General features: G+C 22.9%; 1 protein-coding gene across 2 annotated transcripts in view; it reads right to left on the bottom strand.

The window, feature by feature from the left end:
- The window catches only part of LOC112601508, an 86,137-nt gene extending 61,975 nt beyond the window's left edge, over positions 1–24,162 (bottom strand). For both annotated transcript variants that reach the window (XM_025349170.1, XM_025349169.1), the window contains exons 1-2: positions 24,022–24,162; positions 8,701–9,097 (exon numbers count right to left, since the gene is read on the bottom strand). In XM_025349170.1, the coding sequence (XP_025204955.1) occupies positions 8,701–8,983 (283 nt within the window). In that variant the 5' untranslated portion in view covers positions 8,984–9,097; positions 24,022–24,162. The remainder of the gene's footprint in view (positions 1–8,700; positions 9,098–24,021) is intronic.
- Positions 24,163–25,040: the final 878 nt, after the last annotated feature.

Genomic DNA, 25,040 nt, shown 5'->3' on the forward strand with positions numbered 1-25,040 from the left:
ACACACACACACACACACACACACACACACACACACACACACACACATACATACATATCTTTGTAAAATCAACTTATTCATCACTTCACTCAGTCTTCAATATAAAAAAAATTATTTAAAAGAACTTTGGCGAAATCCAGTCAATTGAACAATGTATTTTTAATATATTTTTTAGTTTTAATAAAATATTTTGAATTAATTAAATATTTACATGGAAACGCAGTATATTAGCTGTTAGGGCAATATTTGCGAATATGTGATCACGAGAGGTGGAAAATAGGGAAATACAAACATAATTTAATACATGAGAAAGATAATAAGTTATGCTAACATGTGTTTCACAAGTACGAGATGTAGCAAGTTGATAATTATCTGAATATATATTACTAGGTTTAATAATAACGCTGACATTTGCATATCAAAGAAAATTAATAAATATAACTAAGATGATATTACTATATTAATATTTATTTAGTTATATAGTTCTAGACAGTAATTATTTTTTAAGTTTAGTTGTTTTTTACATAATTAAAATAATTGTACGTATATACAGTAGGTGTTTATGATACTCTAACAAATAGAAATAGGTAATAACATTAGAATTATAGCAATTTAAAAAAGAAAAAGATAAACACAGTTATACATGGCGATAAGTTAGTGCGAATGTGGTGAATAAAACCGAGATGATAAGACAAAATGTTAATAGTATAATAAATAAAAAACAAAGTAAAGAGTTGTTAAAGAGGCAACGTATTCTGTGTAAAGGTTGGTTGTAGTTGTGGTTTGTATGGCGAAAGGGACTGGTGAAATAAGGAGGGATCTCTTGCTGTGTAAACGGGAACACGAAAAGATATAGAATATTATAAAAGATTAGGAGCATCCATTGAACCGTTTAGTTAATAGTAGATAAAATAAATATCCATATCGAGATGACTAGTGACAAGAGTAGGAACATTTAATAGCTAATATGAACAGGATGAACAATATTGAGAATAAAAACAGCGTAAGAAGAGAACTGGTTTTGAATTCGCTCAAAATGTGACGTTGATCCATGGCAAAATATGGTTGCCATATAATACACATCTATATCGTATTCTAAAACAGAGAAGAACAAAGAAAAAAGAAAGATCAAAGACTAGAGATAAACGTAAAAATTCTATTATTGCACTTTATAAATCTTAGTATTTTTAAAATTCTACCGTACTATAACCAGTATTACCTAGTTTTATTCATTCTTTCTAATTATTTAATATTTTATTAACCTAAATTCAATTTTGAATATTTTCTACACTTAAGTGTCTTACTATATCTAATACATTTAGGGTATTACGTATAGGTATGCATAAACGTGTATGATTTGAGCTCGCATATAATATATTTAGTCAATAATTTTAATTTTTTTTCGGAAACGATTTTTTATAAGCCACGAACTTTACGAAAATGCATTATCATATAAATCAACTATTAATATTACCGTAAAAATGCTTAGTTGTAAATTATAACTATACATTATCTATACCATTGATGTTCAATAATTCTTTAGGGTTTAGTTCTTAATGTATCTCTAATTATTTTATATTTTTAGTCCATGGTTTTTTCTGGAAACATTGCAAATTTTCTTTAGTTAAATTTTCTATGTATAAGGTTGTCTGGTAAGAGTACATTTTGAATTTCCATATTTTTATCATAAAAAAAAAAAAAATTATAGCAATATAAGTTAAATTATATTTCAAATTATAATTTTCCATCGAATTATAAGCTATTTAGACAATGGAAAATATAATATTTTTTTTTCGAAATATATCAAAAATTACAAAAATATTTACGAAATACTTGGGTAACTACTAACTAAACATTTAAAATAAGTATTTATACCTAAATATGTAAAACAATTTTTCCAATGGGTTTTTTCAAGTAGAATGGTCTAAATCATACATATTTTTAATCAAATTAAAAATATGTAATTACAATTAAATCTGTACCCTAGTAATAATATAATTGAACAATACAATATGTACTTACTATGTATTATGTATATACTATTCATTTAACAATAGAATACTCTTTGTCTTAATCATAACTAGTTCTGGATGTCAAGATATACATACAATATAAATAAAATGTACTTATTCTATCAGTGACGTATATGTGTATTCAACAACGTGTTTGTCATAATACGAACATCACTTAAAATATTTCAACATTAACGAAAATAACATTATTATATACCTTTTTGTATTGCAGTGTTTATAATAACGGAATGAGAAAACACAAACACAAAGTATATATTAAGTATTTGATGAATCCAATTTAATATTTATAATATGTTAAATAGTAAATTTTTTTTTGTACATTTTCAATTATTTATAATTAAAAGTGCCTAGTTTTAAAATACAAGTTGATTGTTTTATCACAAACTGCTATTTGTTTCAAAAAAACTATTAAAAATATTTCCTTATATGAATAAGTAAACAATGAAAAAAATAAATATATTATATAGTATATATCTTAAAAAAATAATTAGATTTTACTATTTTTATTGTTTTAATTCAATGTTTTTACTTCTTTTATTTCATAATATATTTTTAACTTCATATTTCAAAGTAAAATATTATTTGTAGTATTTAGATATTTAAAAATGTTAATCCGAAAAAGTAATTTATAAGTTATAGATAAAAAGCTGAATAGGCTCTCTATTTATAGATATTTAAAGTTAAGATTAGCAATAAGGAATGGCACAAAATTACTTCACAAAATTTTGGTGTACTAATCCACTTATTAATACTTCAATATTTTAACTTATTAAATGTTTGTTCAAAATTTAACTTTTACATAATATTATCGACAAAAAAATATAAATAAATAAAACGATAAAAAGTAGTAAAAATTTTTGGAAAAAAGTTATTTAATTATTACTTAAAATTATACAAAAGAAATATTTTCAAGGGCAATAATTGTATTTTACATTATGAGCGATTATGATAAATGAATTATTTGGTGCAGTATATATATGTTTATTATTATGTAACCCATAAACAATTAATGTATATAGAGTGGTGATACATCCACCAAACTCAAATTTATTTTTTTTTAATAATTAAATTTTTGACTGTTGAAAATTTTATATTTTTATAAATATTAATGACCGTAATATTTTCAATTACATTTCGATACTTTTTATCATTTAAGAAGTATCCTATAATTATTGTAACTTCTTTTTTTACATAAAATTGTTAAGTAGATGTTTTTTTTTTTTTTTTGATTTTTACTTATTGTTGTATTTGTTGGTGAATCAATAAGTTAGCCTGTGTATCTAATTTACAAAATACTAAATTTCCATTTACTACGATTGGTATAACTAAACGCAGATTTTCTCGATTTTAATGAGACATTGAAATTGACCTCCATTATTTTTACAAGGTAAGTCACGGAAAAAAATCAATAAAATTAGTACTTTATTAATTCGGTCTGTAAAGCAAACCACTGGTATATAATATTATGATGTTTTTATAATTTTATTCATAGACACACTAGAATAAAAACTAATTTATAATATGGTTATTTTCTGAAAACTTGGGTACTATTATTGTAAGTATAATTGTTATCCCTGAAAAAGCACCACAAGTATGCTTTGTTTAAAAGTTATTGACTATTATGGTTGTACGCACAAAGCCGCTAAACCCGAGTATAGCGTAATTTACATAAATTCAAAACTGTCATTTTAAAATGGGGCTTTGGAACGAATAGTAATTTAATGTTATTGACAAAACTCTTAGTCAATTACTACAAGTACAGTGTCACGATCGAAAAAATTAACATACCTGCTACTCAAGGTCACCAGTAGCCGACTATTTGGGTCGTAGTAAATTCGGAAACGGTGTGCATATAAAACCATAGTCGTGTTTTATGTGAGTTTGGCGGTGGTCCTATACTTAATCTACTGGATAAATCTCAGTGGTGCTTTATTATGAGCAACATTAATTTTAGTTGACCTAGTTTTTGTGCGTGTTCTTTTTCTTGATTTTTTGTTTTATACATAATAATGTGTTTAAATACATACAAAAGGACAATGTATTTTTTTCTTTCTCATTTTTACGAACATTCAAAGATTTTTAAAATGTTAATAGGTCTGTTTTCTTTCGGCAATGAGGGTGAAGACGCGTATAAAAAAATGCCACAAGAGACCACTAGAATAACATCATTGCTGGTAGCTTTGTTCATATTATATATAGTATATTTATTGTTTTATATAAAGTTATACATATACATTTGCGATTTTGATTCAATTTTTTTTTCATTTTTTCGAAATACATCTGAGTTTTACCCTCCTAAAACGTTCAGATTGAACATTATTTTTCGTTTCTATTCGGTTGTCGACCAATGCAGTATGTGTAATAAATTTTGTATAAATATATATATATATTTAAACGAACACAAAAACAACACAGTAATGGCCCAGAACGTCATACTTGTGTTCCGGAAGTTGAAACTCTTTTATACGATTATTTTCAACCCCTCCCTCCGTGGAGTAAAACTAGTGTAGGTAAAATATTAATATATTATAATGTTAACTTTTTTTGTCAATGCTTAAGTGGTACGAAAGGTCACTGGGCATTTTGAAACTTTTCAAATGGAAATTTTAATACGCATATACATAATATATTATTATTTAGAACAGTGGAAATCGGGTGCCTTTATTTTATAATACTTATCATAGGTGCGTATGAATATATTAAAACCATGAGAAACAGATAAACAGTTTTCCTGGAAAAAAAAAATTAAAATATAATTTTTGTTTTTAATAACGCTAATCATTTATATTTAATATTATATTATTCGCAAAGTTCAACATTTAGAGGTATTCATTTTATTTTCTTATCAAAAATGATTTTATTTTTATTAAACAACCAATAAACATGCTTCGTAGTAATAACATTAAAGCGTTCTGTAGAAAAATTATCAAATTATTTTCAGTAAAAAATAAACCAGTCGAGATAAAGTGCAATATAATTTTTATAATTTTTAATTAAAACTTTCTTAGTGTAAATGCGCGTGCTCTATGTACTTTAATTGAAGAATCCTCTAAAAATTAAAAATGCCTGTATGATATGGTTTTATATTGTTTAAGGTAATATTTTTGTAAGCCACACATAATCGAGGATAAAATGCATCAAAAAATGTTGTTATAGATTTCACATTTTAAATAACAGATCACTCATAAAAGGCTATTATTATTTAAGGCTATATATTGGTTAAGCGATTAAAGTTACTATGAATAGATTTTTTAAATTTAAATTCTTGACTAAAAGTGTGTGTTTTTTACTTTGTTAAATAATTTAGAACACCTTACATGAAAATAATGCGATATTTCTAAATTTTTTTTTTTCATATTTTGTGTTTCTACCCTAAACTGCAAATGGTTATATATATTTTACAGCAACTTGGTTTTTTATAGTAGTTAAAAATGTATCTTTTAATTGTATAATAATATATAAACTTCTGTTGTTTTTATTTTTCATTTACACGCAGTTGAAATCGATATATTATACGTTTTATCGTGATACAAGACATTTATGTATAAATAAAACAGGATTAAAAATTTTGATTGTATGTACAACACAATAAAATAAAAAAATAATTTAATAAAAAAATAGGTAAAGTCGGTGAACTTTAGTTTTTCTGTACAAGAATATATAATGTAACCGCGTGTCAGTTTAATACATTTATACACAAAAAAAGGTTAAGTTACCGAACTCAATTTATGTGCTTTTATGTTTAAACATTATTATTTTCAATTTTTTTTTTTATTATTATTAAAGTTTTGATCAAATTCCCATCATTGATGGTTATGAAAATATTTATGATGAAATATAATTTAATTATAATTCTTCAACTCATTTATTGATTTCTTAAATATGCTTCTGTCATTGGTATTAGAAACAAAGACAAAAAATATGAAAAACCTGGCACAAAAGAATGTTAAATGGCATAGAATAAATGAAATTATTTTATAAAAATAAACAATAACAGCATGTGGTTTACTCTAATTTTTTTATTTCAATGAATTAATGATCGAAAACAATTATTATTTAATTGTATCCTCATTATTAATAGTCACTAAATCAATAGATAATATAAACATAGTACATTTAAAATTTCATCAACGTATAACAAACACGAAACTTTCAATGAATTTTAAGTTTAATGATATATTACGTAGTATTAATATGTAATACAACATCTACGTAATATATTATCATCGCTGAGAAATTATGTAGTATATTATGATAATTTTATTTAAACAATAATAGAACAATTTGCATATATGCATATTATTGTACATTATACGGTCGCTATAGTAGTCTTTTCAACGTAACAAAACGTACTCTGCACTTATATCTTTAAATTAAATTCGCTACTCGCCGTCTTAATGGTCATTAAGACCATGGTCATATAAATTGAATATTTAAATACTTATTTCATAATTTTATATATAAAAATATAAAATAATAAAAATAGCTTAATAAAATTATACTTTCACGCTAGTTTTTTAAGATTGTATCTACTAAACTAGTATCCACTCAATTAAAAACAAAAATCTCAACACTTCAATCGTCAAATATATATTTATATAATGCGCATATGCTTATCATATTTATTTTTATGTATAAGTATACTGAGTACATCACTTGCTCTATACATAATGCATACTTGAATGCATGTGACTCGAACGCATTTGAATATCTTATATGTTAAGATTTAAGATGATCTTCCACTTCTTCTATATTTACGTATCCATGTGAAACATACTTCCTAATTGATGAATTCATGTTATCGGCTAACTTGACTAATATGTGATTACAGCGTTTACCAATATCCCATGTAAAACAATCATAACCAATATCAAACAAAATATACCAAGCCCACATAACCAAAACTTCTAAAAACATCGTGCTTATACATTATATGGACCCTTCTTATACCACAAGATGATAGTGAAATTAATAGTGCCTTTGTGTTACTTAAATGCAGTAAATTTAAACCAGTAACAACGTCCAGAACTCAAAATTTGAGTCATGAGGCTTCTTAATCATACTACCCCGAATGTACTCATGCTTGTGCGATGTTATACTTTTTTAACAAATGTATTAATTCTGAATTGTTTTTATAATATTAGAACTTTATAATAACTAATATGCATGTAATTGGTAAAATTACCTTAGTTAAATTTAAAGGACTGTTTTGGTAAACTATTAACGTTAATCTTTTCATACTGAAAACTGAGTGATCTACAAATTGTTCAGTATTTCTATACCGGTGAATATAACTACTTAATATGTTTCCACTAAGTGTACTTATCCCCAAAATTTGATTTTGACAATTGACTAATGAACAAATCAATATCTAATTTTATTAATATGGTATTGGTGGGAAAAATGTAAGGTGCACTTTTATTGGAAGCAGAAAATAGTAGAATTAGTGATAAATAATGATAATTAGGGGTAATGGAAATTGGTGGAAATGGGGAAGGTACATTTTTAATGGAAACCTTCATCTGCAAGTGCTCCCTACAGCGAACATACCAAGATCCAGTCAAATAAAATTGAACAGTACGGTGCAATTACACATAAAGCATAATAGTATTGTGTTCATTAACACAAATGGTCTACGAATTATAATTAATATAATATATTAATTTATAAATTGTTTATAAATAAATTATGAGTTAAGTAAATATTCACGAATTTTACGAGCTCTATAAACGTGAATATTAACAATACATACTATACTAATGAATATTTTTTAGATTTTATTTCGAATAAAAAAAATAGCATACAATAAAAACGAAAAACTTCAACCAAAAAAAAAATTAAAAAACAGAAGCCAACAACAGTTTTTAACAAAATCTTTACTATTTTTGGATTATTCGAATTTAATTGGGAATAGATTCAATATAATAATGAATAATTATGTAATACAAAACTAAATGAAAATCATCCAAATTTATATTACACAGATAGCCCGATTCCATATAATTAAATTCCTAATCTACTTTCGTTATTAGTTAACTCGTATAAGAATTGATACTTCTAAAAGATTAATTTAATAAGACTTTAAACGATAAGAATATTATACTGACCCACTCCAAAATACTTAATACTAAATATTTTGATGTACTATTAAATCTGAATATAATTCACGTATTTTTATCGCAATTTATTCAGTTATTAGTATAAATTAACTAATAATGTTTAGTTTATTTTATTTTCGGGACTCATTTTTTAACAACTGCAGGATTTATTCATACAGTTTTATTTTAATTTATTAACAAGGTAATGTAACATTTTTAAAATTTATTTTATAGTATAATCTACAGCCATTTAAATTTAGAAACATATGCTCTAAATTTTTTAAAAATGTTTATGACATTAAAAATAATTTTTACAAAGAAACATGCCGTTAAGAAATACAATTATAGTCTCCCATTTTTCGTTCAAAATCTATTAACTTCAAATATTTATTTTGGCAGTTTATAAAAAGTTTATGAAATAATTTCATTCGTTAACATTCCAATATATTTAAAAAAATAAAAACAATGTGATGCCAAGACATTAATTATATTATATATTATTACTATTATTAATTAATTTTATACTGTATATATTATTAATTGATAAAAGTCTTACATGAGATACTTACCTTGATAAATTATATTGGGCACGACACCTTTCCTGGTATCGTACAAACTGTGAATGACGTCCAAAGTGATCCCTTCTTCGGATGGATCGTCGTAATCTCCGATGTTTTCAAATTGAAAACCTTTGGTCGTTTCAAATTCAAAATCGATGTCTGGTTGCGTCCCCTCGTCCTGGCTTTTGTGATCGTGTCTAATTTTTCGTGTTCCGTATTGCCGACCACCTGAACACAGAGCCACCAGCAACACGATACCACAACACATCCACTGTACCGAAGTGATTGTCATAGTTACTTAATATGATCGATTTTATTCGGTTATTTCCATTTATTTGTGGCCCGTTCCAAATTCAATACACTCGTGACGTGATTTATTGTCTTCGTCGTCTTCGGTATCCATACTCTGTTTAAAACATGTAAACAAAGTCTATAAATAATGACGTATTTAAATTTATTGTTGTTTTTACTTTTTTTTTTTTTTGTATCTATATATATATTTATTTGTATTAATTAAAAACTCTAATATTGTGACAATGTTTATTCATGCAAAATCAACCAAGAAGCAAAACACATTAGTATAACATAAATAATATTTTGATTTAAAAAAATCATAATCCGTTGTCTTAACAATTTACAAAAATAACATGAAAAATATTCGTGTCACTAATCAAATATACGTCATACGCTCATAAGTATTATCATATACGAATTTATTTTATATGAATAGAATTTAAAACTTAAAAATATACATATTTTTTTTTTTTTAATTTGTCAGTTTTTAAATAACTAAATAGTTTTAATAAATGAATGAAAAATTAATTTAAATAACATTTTTATTTAAGTCCAATTATGTAATAGTAACAAACTTAAATAAGCATAATATATTTGTTGACATATTTCTTTTTGAAATTAAGAATAACTTAAGGATTTACTTTAGAATCCAGTTTCATGGTAACTAATTGAAGTTTTTTTAGAGATCGTGTATATTAAGTATTATCTTGAAGCAAAATATTATATTATAGTTACATTTTATACTATGTTTGTATTTTATTATTATTATTATCTTTATAATACTAAGAAGATGTATGTTTATTTATCATTTAAAAACCTTTTTAGGACAGTGACGAGAATCAAAAATGATTTATAAAACACACGTCTGTAAATATTAAATATATGAAAGAATAATCTTTAGTATTAATTAAAATTAAAATACTTTTTAACATATTATATTATTGTATAGTCGATTTATATTATTTTATTCGTTACGCTACACATGCAAACATCAAAATTGCATATACAATGCGCCGTATTACGACCTACTATCTTATCAAAATTATGAAAGTGGTGATATTGCTATAGGTGGATCATTAGAATAAGGTTATAAAACATTATGGTTATTGTTTAATGTATTATTATTTATACGAACATATCGGTTGTGGTGAAGTTTTATTTATTGTGTACATAAATAGAATAAAGTCAAACAACAAAAATTATTATCAATAATTATAATAATATACTTAAACCAAAAATATCGTTTCAATTATCAACCAAAATTCCAAGGCCAATTAAACTTAGCTTTAAATTTAAAAACATGAATCCAGTTCTTTATTTTTTGAAAATATATAATTATTATTTATAGTCTTAAATTATATTTAATTCAAAATAACACCATGAGTAATAAAAGTCAAACTGCTTGTTATTATAATTTATCCTCAAACGAATATAATAAATTTTTCTCATTGTTTTTAGAAGTGTAACTAAATATTTATACATTTTTAAATTGCATCAAATTAATTTATTCATTATAATATATATCGAATAATATTTTCATTTAATTTCAGAAACATATTTAAGTGTGTATAATTGATTCTTTCACTTAAATTCACAACGGTTTTCAAACATTTTATCTATTTATGTTATTTGAGTGTAATAAAAATTTGTTTTAACCAAATACGATATTTAAATAATGTAGAAAATGTAAAATGAATGTAACTATAATATTATACCAAGTCATTGAGGTATGTTTAACATTATGTCCCGACATCATTATGGTATGTAATAAAATCAGTTTCCCAGAATATGTTTTCAGTGAATAGATGAGACCATGTAGATAACGAGATGCATTATAAGGGGTGTGATATGAATAGACAAACTAAGAAATGAATACACTCAAAATGCTTTGAACGTACACGATACGTCAAAAGTAATAATACGGTGAAAAGAATCAAAGTATGATGGGTGCTTAATGGGGAAACTAATATATCTTTATAGACAGAGGTCAAAACAAAATTATAAGATAAAAGCCACACATAAATTTCCATTTGAATTCTTGTTGAACTTTTTAAAATCAGATTGTGCACAATACAATTATTATTTTCTCGATTCGTTGCAATACCTGTTTCGTCTAAATAATATTATTTTAAGGACAAAAACAACACGTTAACTACACAAGGTGATTTATCAAGCATATCCAAACTAACCTTACATTTAATAAAATGTCTAAAACCCTGAATTCATCCTATAATGATAAAAATTTCTAAATGAATTCTATCAATTTTTACAGTAACTTATGAAGAACATTAATATTTTAATTTTTGTTTATCTAGTTTATAAGTCAAACAATTAGTTTTTGAACTATTCGATTCAATGTACTGATAATATAATAAACTTCACAAGATTTTTAAACCATATTGTATATTATGATAGTCAATATTTATAAGTATTTCATAATTTGTGAAAATTAAATGAGTATGATAAGTTGTAGACTAAATATTATTACATCTTGTTTTATATTTTAAATATATGTAACCACAGCTCCTATTTAATAAATAATCTATATATTTAATAATGTGATATTTTATACACGTTAAAATCTCAGTGGTTTATGTTTAGGTAGATGTAACCAGTTAAAAATATTTGTAGTTTAGACGAAAGGTTTTAATGCATTTTTCTCAAAAACATCAATATCGTCATGTGGTTTATTTATTTTTGTAATCTACGGCCGTAGATCTAAAAATAGATAAATACAATAGTCTCAAAACAAACATCAGTAATAAACAGTCGAATAAAAATGTCCAATGAACAAAAAAAAAAAAATCAACCAAGATATTTGTTTTAATAAAATTCCTTTTGATAATATTATTTCTATTTTTTTATACATATAATATTCATCTTTTTCGTTTTTAAAATGAATACATACAATTTACAAATGTTTTTGTATAGAATAAAAAGAAATAATTAATGTAAATTAATAATATTTTAAATTCAGATAAAATGTATTGGTATAACAAAAAATTTTATTTTTATTTTAACATCGTCATTTTTCGGTAATAATAATTCAATTTAATATTTTGAGGATAATTTTTGATAGATAATTAAATTTTAGTTGGTACTTTGTAAGATTTAAAGAACTTTTTTTTAATATTTGGAAGAAACATCAAAAAAACAGGCTTATGTACAATGTACATATCTAATACTATTTTTTAACAAAATTAATTTTGTTAATATTTAATTTCAACTTAAAAATTAATTTTAGATACTTGTAATTTTTAATAAAATAGTTTAATTACTATTTTTTAGAGATGAATATATATTTATTTTTTTTAATTCTCTGTAAATCAAATTATGAAGAGTTTTGTATCAAAATAATAAACTATGGTCATTTGTATTTGATATTATTTTATTTAACGTTTTAATATAATAATATCGTATGTTAACATTGTTAACGGGATTTATTTGTGTCACAGGTCGTTAACATTGTATTTGGTTAAAAATAATTTTATTAGCAGTATCTTAAATTATTTTTCCTGATAAGAAAATTAAAAAAAATGATCAGTTATTGTAACAAACTTTTATCATTTATATAACGTGAATCGTACATTATATAGACAACGTTTGAATAAAATTATTGATGATAAAGTATAAACGCCATTATATGTGTCAGTGTGGCTCATCTTTCTTTCCTAAAAAAATGCCAATTTATTAAAAATCTATACCTATAGATAAAATACATTAAACATTCTAATGGTTTTATGTTTTTCCTGCATATATAATATATTATTCAATATTTAATAATGGCATTTGTGTGTATGCATTCCATTTAATTTATTCATATCTATATACATATATATAGAACACCACCCCTATTCACTCATTAACGCCCAGACCAAACTGCTGGGTCTAGAGACTTGAAATTTTGTACAGAGGTTTCTTAAACTTAAACTATGTAGGGGCGCATTAAAAAAAAATTTCAAAATTTTATCTCTAAAGAAGTAAAAGAGGGGTTTTTTTAAAGTTTGTATAGATTATATATACAAATATGTAGAGCTATATATATATATATTTTCGACTGTTAATTGCTGTATATAACTGCAGGTACGTATTAATAAAATCAGTCGCACATAATCGGTGACCCGCGGTTACGATACACAAGAGATACCGACGGTAGACTTTAAAGGTAATATGAAATGGTGAAAACGTGTTGCGTTCATTTACTGTCGATCGTCGATCCTATTCTTACAGTGCTATAACAATTAACAAGCACTCACCCAATTAAATTGTGAATTCCACGTAATATTATCGAAATTGCCAAAAATGAAACTAATACACGAACAACGCAATGTCGGAACAGCTAGTTAATAGGTAAAATATATATACAAAAATATAATAAAATAAATAGGTACATTTTTTAATAATTTTTTCTACCGTTAACTCATAAAAAGTAAAAGTCAAACGCAATAACATTTAATTTCTCTGACTTAAGAAAATAATAGTGAATTTATTGATAAATATATCGCTTTTATTATTAATTCACTATCAATAATAAATAATCTAATTCTAAAAAAAACATCAGAGAAAACTGCAGTCACATTTCTTTAATTTAAAATTTATTCTTCAAAGTTTTTTTAAGTTATAAATTATAAATACACCTATTATAAATATAATCACTATGTACTATGTATTACACATATGACTTTTCAAGAACTTTTTACTATACAAAAATGTATCTATACAAAAACATACATAATATGTATATTAATACTACATAAATAATTGTTAGATAATGTGTATAGTATTTCCGTCTTTCTCAGATAAAATTTTAGTTTATTTTATAATATTATAAATTATTTAAAAATTCATCATTAAGGATTTTGATTACAATTTTCTATAAATTATGCCAACCGAAATAATTTTTTTATTTAAAAAAATAATGCTATTTCTTCTTATTACATTAACCAAAATAATTCGTAATTAAACTATAAAGGGGGTCCCAGGAGGATTTACTATTTTAAAGCGGCCAACTCATGGTATTTACATTTCAACCCCCTCTCTACAGTTTGAAATAGTAAATCCTTCTGGAGCATCAGTAGCATCAATTACTCGGAGGGTGTTAGGCTCCGTACATACTGTTGTAGCTTTTTACTAAAATTTTTTCTTTTATTACACTTTATACTATATGAAAATATGTTAATACTTTTTACCTGTTATAATCTTTCATTATTATTTTTTTTTTTTTTATTAAAATGGCATCTACAAGTATGGTAATTAGTTTAAGAGTTTTATTTACACATTTATAATCTATAATTTACAATAACTTAAATTATATTAAAATCAATATCAAATTCATTTGCTTTGAATTTTTTTTAGTGATTCTAGTTAAATTTTTTTATTTGGTTTCGTATAAGTTTCAGTAAATTTTATCTCCAAATTCATCAATCCCAAAAACATTATTAAAACTTAAGTAACTATATTATCACCAAAAATAAATAATACACCAAAAAAAAATGATAAAAATTAATGAAATAAAAAATAATCGAAAATCTGTTCAAAATAAATACCAATTTCAAATCCATTTCAAACAATAAGTTTTCAGAAAATCTATACATTATAATTTATGAAATTATAAATAACAATATTCAAATTTATGGTTCTATTAAATACCGTACTGAGCTATATTTTATTATTTACTTCTCAACGACTATATATTTTATAAAATCAAAGATCAATTGATAAAAATATTTAAATAAATTGTATTTAAAAATAACTGATTTTGTGTTGTACCAAAATAGAGGATGATGACTGATGAGAATAAATCCTTGTACCTGTTGACTAAAACAAATTAAATCTCAATCAACCACTAGGATATTCTCAGCATAATATAATTTATAAATAATTTATTCATTATAAATGAACATATTTTTGTGAACATACATATTAAATAGAATAAGTTTTACAAATGTTTATAAGAATACTAATTTGATTATTGTGTAATTAAACGGTTGATGATTTTTTTTATAAATATTACCAGTTTTGAATAAGCTGCAAATCTTAAATTTAATAAAATTATATCACGAAAATAAAATGATAAATATATATTTTTTTATTATTACAAACTTACTGTTTATTAAAGCTGTGTATGTTCTATAAAATTTAAATTTTGTATTTATGAATTTAATACAATAAACTATGATTTTATAAAATATATAGTTCTGAATAACGATACGTTTAACTACAGGGGGAAAATGGGGAACAATTATTTTTAATATTATATTATTTATAGTAATATTATTCAACATTTATTGTTCATGTTGAAGTTTTTTTTTTAATTTTATTTTTAAAATAATAATTGAGTCTTACAATAAACATGTGTGCCAAAAAATGGAATATTATACGACACGAATAAACATGAAAAAATCAGCCACCTAATGGTGACGCTTAGTTACTAGTTTAAATTGATCAATCAAAATTTAGACTCCATAATCTGTATGTATATGAGAAGTTTAATTTAACTATAGTTATAATTTTGTTTTTATATAAACATATTGGTATAAAAGGTACTGAGATCTTGATTATTTAGTAAATATCCCCAGACACGTACATTAATCGTCATTACATTACATCATATGAATTGATTATATATTTTTTATTTTTTATCAAATATAACAAATTTAATAATAATACTAATACAAAATCTAAACTTTGGTTTTTTCTAAATTTATACTATTATAATAGCTATACGTTCATACTTTATACGTTGTTTAATGCCAATAATATGACAAAAACCTTACAATCGTCAATTACTGTTAACATACATCGTTAGTTCATTTCGGTAACACGTTAAATAATAATGATAACTTGAATATTTTTCATTGAATCCAATATGAAATTTATAATATTTATGAATAGAGGAGTAAAATTTAGCGTAAAACTTTCATCAATAAGTCAGTAATTTTAGTGTTTAGTTTTTGTCGTATACGTATACTGTATATAACTACAATTATTATTATTTTATTTCGAATGATATTTTTTATTTCACGTTTTAATGGGTCTATTATACACAATTATTTCTACAGGCTGATATGAAATTAAACCTTACACTATCTTCAATACAAGTTAAAAACCAAACACGGTGGTAGTATTAAAAGTAACAAATGGGTTGTCAAATTATTTAAGCACACGCGCGTGTGTGTGTGTATCATGTAAAAATATTTACTACATTTTTAGGAAATTTGGTAATATCAAAATGTCAAAATTTAAAAATATATTTGAAATATGAATTAATCAATGCAATAAATAAAGTACATAACTACATTTATATTAATCATTAAAACCATAATAATGTTGTGCTATTTACTATTTTACAAACGTATGGTATGTATGGATTTTTATACGTGTACATATATATTTTGTTATTCTATATCTTTAAAAACTTGAATCGGAAGTCATAAATAAAATATTAAAATCTAGTTTTACATAATACGTACACAGTACACATTACAGTGATACACACTGATGTATATAAAGTTAACCACTGGTAACTAAAAATAAGGTACTAATAACAGTTCTTTTGAAGAAGTTTGGAAAGTATAATAAATCAAATTCACACTTCTTTGTTGAACTAAGCACCATGATAGAAAAAAAAATACAATCATTTACCCAGTGTTTTAAAACAGTTAATTTCAACGAAATTAATTTCATTGTTTAGAAATACACAATTCCTTCAGTAAAAGATTTTATTTAAAATATTCACTTAGCAAAAAAACAAAAAATTTAAAAAAATGTTAGTTCTTTAATTTATTTATGTTTCAATATTATCATATATATAAAAAGTTTAATTCTTTAACAAATGTATTAATTTGAATAAATTCTTCTAAACTTAATTCAAATTATTTTCATTTATTAGCTTAATACAACCCTTGTCCACTTTAAAATTCCACTCAATAATATATGTTAATAAATACGTTATGTTTGTTTTCTTGTTATAAAATAGTTAAGAAAATGAAATTATTTGTATATCCATAAATAATTTATACTATAAAATAAATTAATTTTACTTATCAGTTATCACAAAATAATTCAATTCACATAATCATTCGTTGCCATAACATAAGATCTAAAAATCTAATATTTCCAAAAATAAACACGTCAAAACATGACAGCTATCTGGTAACTAGCTTGGAATTATACAAAATATCCCTAGTCAAAAACTATCACAAATTTATAATTTTTAAGTTATTTATAAAGAGATAATTATTGAACTAGTTATGTAAAAATAATTTTATCAAAAGTATGAGATATAATAACATGTATATTAATTAATTCATTTCTATTATAATTATATTCTTCTTAGTGCCATTTTTTTAAAAACCAATGCTGCTAAATAAATATAGATTATTATTATTATTATATAATTTAAACGATTTTGTTTCAAGTAATAATAAAATAAAATTATCATCAAACATGTGACGTTATAGTTATTTATAGGGTTAACTAATTAAATTTATATTTTTTTTTTTATCTTTATACATAAATAAACTATAAACTAAAAACAAACTTTAAATGTATTTTTAATATAGTTTTCAAATTTGTATAATTAAATTTTTGAGAATATAAAATATAAATGTAATTTTCCACAATAAATTTTAGATTCTAAGTGGAAGAATAAATATATTGGTTTTACAATAATATGCGTGATTTTTTTATTTTTTTGTGTGTGTTAATTAGATATTACTAATAATATTAATATAAATACATTATAAAATATTTTTAGGCTGAACACAAAATCTCCGCTCAGTATTAATTTTTATTTTCAATTATTCAAATGTAAATATTACTGTAATAGATTACAGTAACCTATTCAAATGATAAGTTTAAAGTTGCAATTAAAATGTTTTATACCAGTGGTGACCAAACTTTTTTTACTGAAAGTTATACAAAAAAAATTTGGCAGGCCAAGTAATATTTTTCTCGTTGATTTTTAAAAAATACAATATTCGGAGTCGATTTTCTGATTTTTTTTTTTTTTAAACATTATGAACTGCAATCACATAACATAATAACAAAAAACAAAAAAATTGACATTTGGAAAATAGTGATGAATAATGACTAAATGTTTATGCAAAACAATAAATACGATGTATTTATAATTATTTGACGTACAACAATAAGGCTATGACACAAGATCACTTCTAATTAGCAACGTAATTTGTAATAAGAAATGGGAAGTACCTATTCATTTATATTAAATTTAAGAAACGTTAAATTTTTAATGAATCTAATTCAAATTTTTTTCAACTTTAATTTAATTTTAATACTTTAGTAAGACATAATTGATCACCACTGTTTTACATAGCAAAGTGATTTCCCCGATTTTTTTATACTTTATGGTTTCAATTCAAGTTTTATCTATGAACATTTTTATTCTTAGTAAAAAAAACTAATAATTATTATTTATAGGTTTTTTAAGAAAAATTCATTCCCAAAAGTTAAAATAAGTAATTCAATGATAAAGTTGTAACACACGTAAAAGTTTATAAAAATATATACGTAAATAGCTTTATAAATTCTTAATTTTTCAATTTGAATTTTTAGACAATACTCTTAGTATAATGGAATTAGTAATTTAAAATTCAAAAGTTTTTACATCTCTCCTTGGTATGAGTGTAGAAGTTAAAATAAACATCATAAACTGCTTATTTCTATAATGGACATAATACTTTTAATTTTTTAAATATTATGTGATTTCATAGATTTGTATACTACACGATAATATGTACCGTAGATCAAATTAAAATCTAAAAACAGATTTCTGTATTAATATTATATACTCATGTGGAATTCATAGAGTGTAATGATTTTATGTATGTCTTTTTTATTATTATTATTATTATTATTATTATTATAATACGTATTTTTAAAATTGTACTAATTATATTATTTCCTTTTATTCAATGTATTGAATCAAACATTTTATACTTAATGACTTTTAATTCTGTAACTTGCATATACATAAATCATTTATTACGATAGTCAGCTCAAATAAATGTGTAATACAATTGAACTTGATAAAAATTCAATGACTAGTGGGACGTATGAAAAAAAAATTGAAAAGAAAAACGTTTGAAGTAAAAGTGGTTCTAAATTGTAAACAGTATGTAACTTAATATTTATTCATGTGAAATCGGTCTCTAAGTCCCAAAAGAAGAGCAAATAAAAACAAGTAAAATATCAATATAAAAGAAGTATATCTAAGACAATATAAAAAAAGAAAAATTGTTAAAGTACATTATAAACGATAGATATCTTGAATTTTTTTGGAGTAATTTAGAAAAATGAAATAAAAAATGTATATTTTTTACGTTTTTACAGGTACTTAAAAATATTATTTCAAGAATGATAAACGAACAATAAACTATACAACTATACTTTTGTAAATAAACTAAATTTAAATAGTTTTTACAAAATCATACTTAAATTATTTAAATGATTTCAATCTTGAATCGTTTTAAAATTTCACTTACTATTATTACTGGTGTTCAAAATATTTTTCTTTTACAGTCTTATAATTTCTATACTTTATTAAATTAAATCAAATAAAACAACAAATTTAAGTAATACCTAAATAATACACAATAGTTATTAATATTTAATACTAAATAGTAAATATTACACTCAAATTATTATACTTATATAAAATATTATCATACAAATTTAAAATATATTTTTATAACCTATGGTACTTACTAGAGTTTTAACTTTCTGTGCTTAACCTAATAGTTCTTAATTTAAATTGCATATCATGTTTTAATAGATTAAAATTAATTTACACTTGATTTAATTCAATCATTAACTTTATACTTCAAATAATAATTTGCCAATCTTCCTTTGTGTTTGTTGTTAATACTGTTAATACTGTACCTTTACATATTTTAATGTTACAATAAATTTTGTATTTCCATTAATTTTCTTAATGATTACTAAAATAACTTAAGGCATCAACGTAATAAAAATTATAAATTAATACTTAAAAATTAAAAATTATACACACTAAATTATTATTTTATAATATAGATATATTTATGTGGAGAAAAATGTAGTCGTATATCTATTAATAATATATCAGTGTTCAAGTGAATACATTATTTAAATAGTTTTTATCAATAAAGATTACATTTTGAATTATCTAGTTTAAATATGAAATAAAATATCATGAGTTATAATGAAAAATATTGTCATAATGATATAAAAAGCTAGCGATGAGCTTAAATTTTATTAATTCTGTATATTCATACTGTAATTGCTATTTTATAAAATGATTCTCGTAATTTATTAATTCATTATGCCACGTTAGAGATGTAATATCACAAAGATCTTTATTGTTGTTTTTATACAAATTGGGCATCTAGTTATTCAATTAAAACGCTACGATAAATTTCTAATTTTAGATTATTGTCCAACACTAATAATAAATAATTTTATTTTTATATTTGATTGTTTATAATAAAATGTAAAACGGTTATGGCTGACGGATAATAACCAATACTAAACGTATAAGTAGTCGTAAATTATTAGTCATTATTGTACAGGTCAAACGTAAAAACACCAAGCTTTTATACTATGTTATATCCTTTTAATCCTTAAAACGGTCCTATTGTAAAGTAAGGACGTAAATTAATACTTTTTACATTATTAATAATCTTACTAAACATAATTTCACCTTAGGAGAAAAAATAAGAGCTTATTAATTATCAGTAAAATTTCATTATTATCTATAATTTCAATAACAAATATTTTATAAATTGGCTCAACCATTATTTTTCAATAGCTGATTGATATTTTTAAAAGATAAACAATTTATATCATTCTTTTAAAAGACAAAATCGTTTTATAAGAATATTGTAGTAAAAATAATAAATTAATTTAACTCAGTTATGTGTATAAATGTCGTCTACTTATCCTTTTAAATTAAAAAAAAAACTTATGGTTTTTCAATAACTACATTCTTTTTTTTCTAGCAAAAAAAAAAATCAATTTAAATATCCATTATACCAACAAATTTTTCATGAAAAAAAAAACATCTATCTATATACTTTTAAACGTCAAAAAACAAAAATTCATAAAATGTATATCCAATTTAAAGAATCCTCTTCTTTTTCTAACTTAAAATGTCGAAAACTCTAAACGTGATTAAGTTTAAAACTCTAATTTCTAAGATGTGTATAATCAAATTATACACTAAAAAAATATTTCATATTAATTTAGTTATAATTTAATATAATATAATTTGTATTAATGTTATATTGCGTGATTTTTTAGTATAAACTAAAAGCCCTAAAAACCTATTTTTTTCAAATTCTTTTGCTGTATGCATTAATTTTGAACTATTATAACTCAACATCCATTAGGTACAAAAGAAAAGTTATGCTTCCTGTAGAAATAAACGTTGGTAAAATAAAATTTACAAAACTTTCATTCAAAGCAAATGCTTCAACAACATCAAGCTGTTATTTACTTAAGTACCTTCTTGTGAAATACAGATAAAGCTCTTTACATTTTAAACCGATTTTAATATTTTAAACTTCTTAATAACAATTTTATTGTTTTAACGTACCTGTATTGCTTTAAACAATTGTACATTTTACATTAATGGTAAACTCCAACGCCTAATTATTTCTAAAGCTAAAATGTATCATTAAATGTATTGATAATTCGATTTTATTTCTTCCGTTTTAAAAAAAATATATATTCGTGACAATATTTATAGATTCATTGAAAAAATAATGAAATAATTAATTTTGTTTTCTGTTTAATTACTACAATTAAGCATGAAGATATTTAACAATTTTGAATTATTTTAATTTATTTATGGGTCTCAGTTTTTTAAAAAGGTTACTTAATTTAAATTTAAAAATAATTTAGTTTTTTATTCGCCATCATAAAGAAAGTAAACACATTTTTTTATTATTTCATAGTAAATAATATTATGTAAATTAAATAAACTTTTTGTACGTATTATTTTATCAGATTTTCAATATATTTAATAATTATTAGTCTATGATATCCACCTAATAATAATAATTTTTAATTAAAAGCAAAAATTTATTTTTTTTAATGTATTTTAATATACTATATTATGTATGCTCTATAAAACAAATAATGCAAAATAAATATTTAATTTAAAATCCAATATTTTATTATTTACCTATAAAATATATTGTAAATGTCAATATTTAACAATCAAATTTACTAAAATTATTATCACTACCTAAATTATGTTTAGTATTTCTTGTAAAATAAATAGTATTTAATTTATATTATTCTTATACTAAATTCTATTTTTATTATTCACATATCATTAACTTTATTTTATATCGAATGAAACATCTTTACATTTATACAGGCAAGAACTTGTTTTAGTCAGAAATAAATGAAATGAATATGATCAGTTGTAAATTTTCAGCTAATAAGTATATTTTCTTAACTATAGTGAATCTAGGTTATTTCGGGAAAAAATATTTAATACAACAGTATTTCAAAAAATTATACGTAAATCTAAATAATATAGTACCTACAACATAATATACACAAGGGCATCGTAAAAAAAGTTTAAAAATCGATTTTTGAAAAAATAAATTTTGTATATGTTAATAAGTGATTAATAATTATAATATAAAATTTATTACAACACGTACTCAAACTTTTATGGTAATAAATTCAATTTTTTTTTCTATAAATTTAATAATAACAACTTATAAGGTACCTTCTATTAGTTTTAAAAAAATAGGTATGAATATTAAAAATATAATGAATTTTTAGCTATAAAATATTTTGCAAATTTTCGTGTTTTTAACAAAATTTGTCAAAATTTTAACATTTAACAATTTAAAAAAAAAATGATGTGTCTATATATTTTCAATATATTTGAATCGGTAAACAAAGAACTTGTGAGAAACATTATATATTATTTTCTAACCATTCAAGCTCATTGATTTTTGAAGAAAAAACTAAAAAAAATTTAAATTGTTATCATGTTATAAAAAATTCTGATATAACTATTTACGTAAATATTTAGCCAACATTTCAAGTATTCACGATAATTTATTTTTAAGTCACACCAAAAAATTTAAAAGAATTCTTTAGAATTTTTTTTTTTTTTTTTGTTTTTACCAAATATTTTGAAAAATATGGAAATTTTAAACTTTGACCTTTTTAAGTATTAATTTAAAAAAATCATCCTCAAAATTTAAGATCTTCATTATTTTACCAATCATAAGCATCTACAATAAAACAAAAAATAAATAAATCGTAAAACCAATATATATTCATAGCTCTGCTCAAAATCGAAAAAATTTAATACCTGACATAATAAAAAAAATTCTAAATTACCTCAGACTATTTTTTTGAGGAAGGCTCAGACGCTGTAACTCTCCCAACTATGCACATGAATATTCTTCTGCTTAACCTTAACCTTAGTTTATTTAATTTTAATAACTTCTATAAAACTTAATAATATAGCAATGGATTATTATTTTTTGTTATTAAAAAAAACAATACAATATTATCAATTTATTAAGTTTTAATAATTTAAAAATTATAAATACACTTGAATTGTATAACTTAAAGTTTTAGTTTATTTCTATTTAATATTACAAAGTTATTAATTATGAAGCTTTGTATAACTATAACGTATAAACTCAGTTTAATTCAAAAACGTATTTTATTAGTCATGTATCATAAAATGTATCAATGTAAAATTTTGTTCAAAATGTATAATTATAATATAAGGTCTACTACTATTTATAATATAGTTCAAAACACCTGTAGAACTATATTGTAATTTAATTCTGTCTTGTTTATTTGTTTATTTATTATATTAATAGTATTATCTGCCATTTGTCTTATAAAAATCGTCCACAGCTCATAACCAAATAAAGTGTGAGTTTTAGAAATAAAAAACATATTAATAATCTAGTTAAAAATAATAATAATAAAACTAATTTTTACATTTAACTTTTCTACTACATAGTTCTATTTGATATTTATTATTACCTTGATTCACAAATATCGATGACTTTGTAGTAGACACGTCGAAATTGTTGAAAAATGTATAACACAAAAAAAATAAAAATATTTTTGGTGTATTTACGACTGAATTTTGTGGGAAATTCGTGGCGCGAGTGTCGCGGTAGACAGTCGATGGTGAACTGAATGTCCCGAACTCCGAACATTACCTACTTGAACGACGACGTCACCGCACGCGAATAAAGTTGGTTGCAGGGAGGCACAGGGGGATTGGCAATAGTGTGCGTCCCCGCCCCTTCCTTTCCTGACAAAAACCACACGAAAATTAGCCTTTCCGAAAGAAAAAAAAACAAAAACAAAAAAAATATTACACCTTACGTACAGTACTTGTTATAAATAAGCTCTCGCCTAACTTCATTTAACACTTTATGTATTAAATTATAATGCATTGTACCTATGTGCATGCTACCCCGTCGAATCGATATTCGTATATATAAAAGTATAAAAAAAAAAAACCGAGGTCTAAGTAAGCTGAAGAATACCTTGTACTTAATGCCAAACCTAGGGAGAGAAGGCAATAATCTAATGCAGGGATCATCAAATAGTGGCTCGAGCACGAATTGTGTCCAGCCCGTGGACAAGAAATTAATTTTTTTTTATCGTGCATAAAACGAGTTTTTTATTTGATTTTTTTGATTTTGTTTTTACTTTCTTTAAATAAACATGTACATTAAATTATATATCTGAATTTTAAATAAATAACAAATATTAATTAACTCAGAAAATTTAATATTTTTACCTTAAATAAAAAAAAAATAAGATAAAACAAGCTATATTTATTTTTTTGAGAAGTTAATAGGTATATATTTGAATAAACATCAATAGTTTTTTAAATATATATTTATTTTTATAAAAAATAAGTGAATGACAAAGTCTAAACACAGGCCTGTTTATAATGATCGAATACGAGTGGAAACAAAATAAATAATATAAATTGAATATAAATATACAATTCAGGGAGGAGAAAGTATTTATTGTGTCGAAAG

This window comes from Melanaphis sacchari, unplaced genomic scaffold, assembly GCF_002803265.2.
Source record: "Melanaphis sacchari strain LSU unplaced genomic scaffold, SCAv2.0 Contig79_pilon_pilon, whole genome shotgun sequence".
Lineage (NCBI taxonomy): Eukaryota > Metazoa > Arthropoda > Insecta > Hemiptera > Aphididae > Melanaphis > Melanaphis sacchari.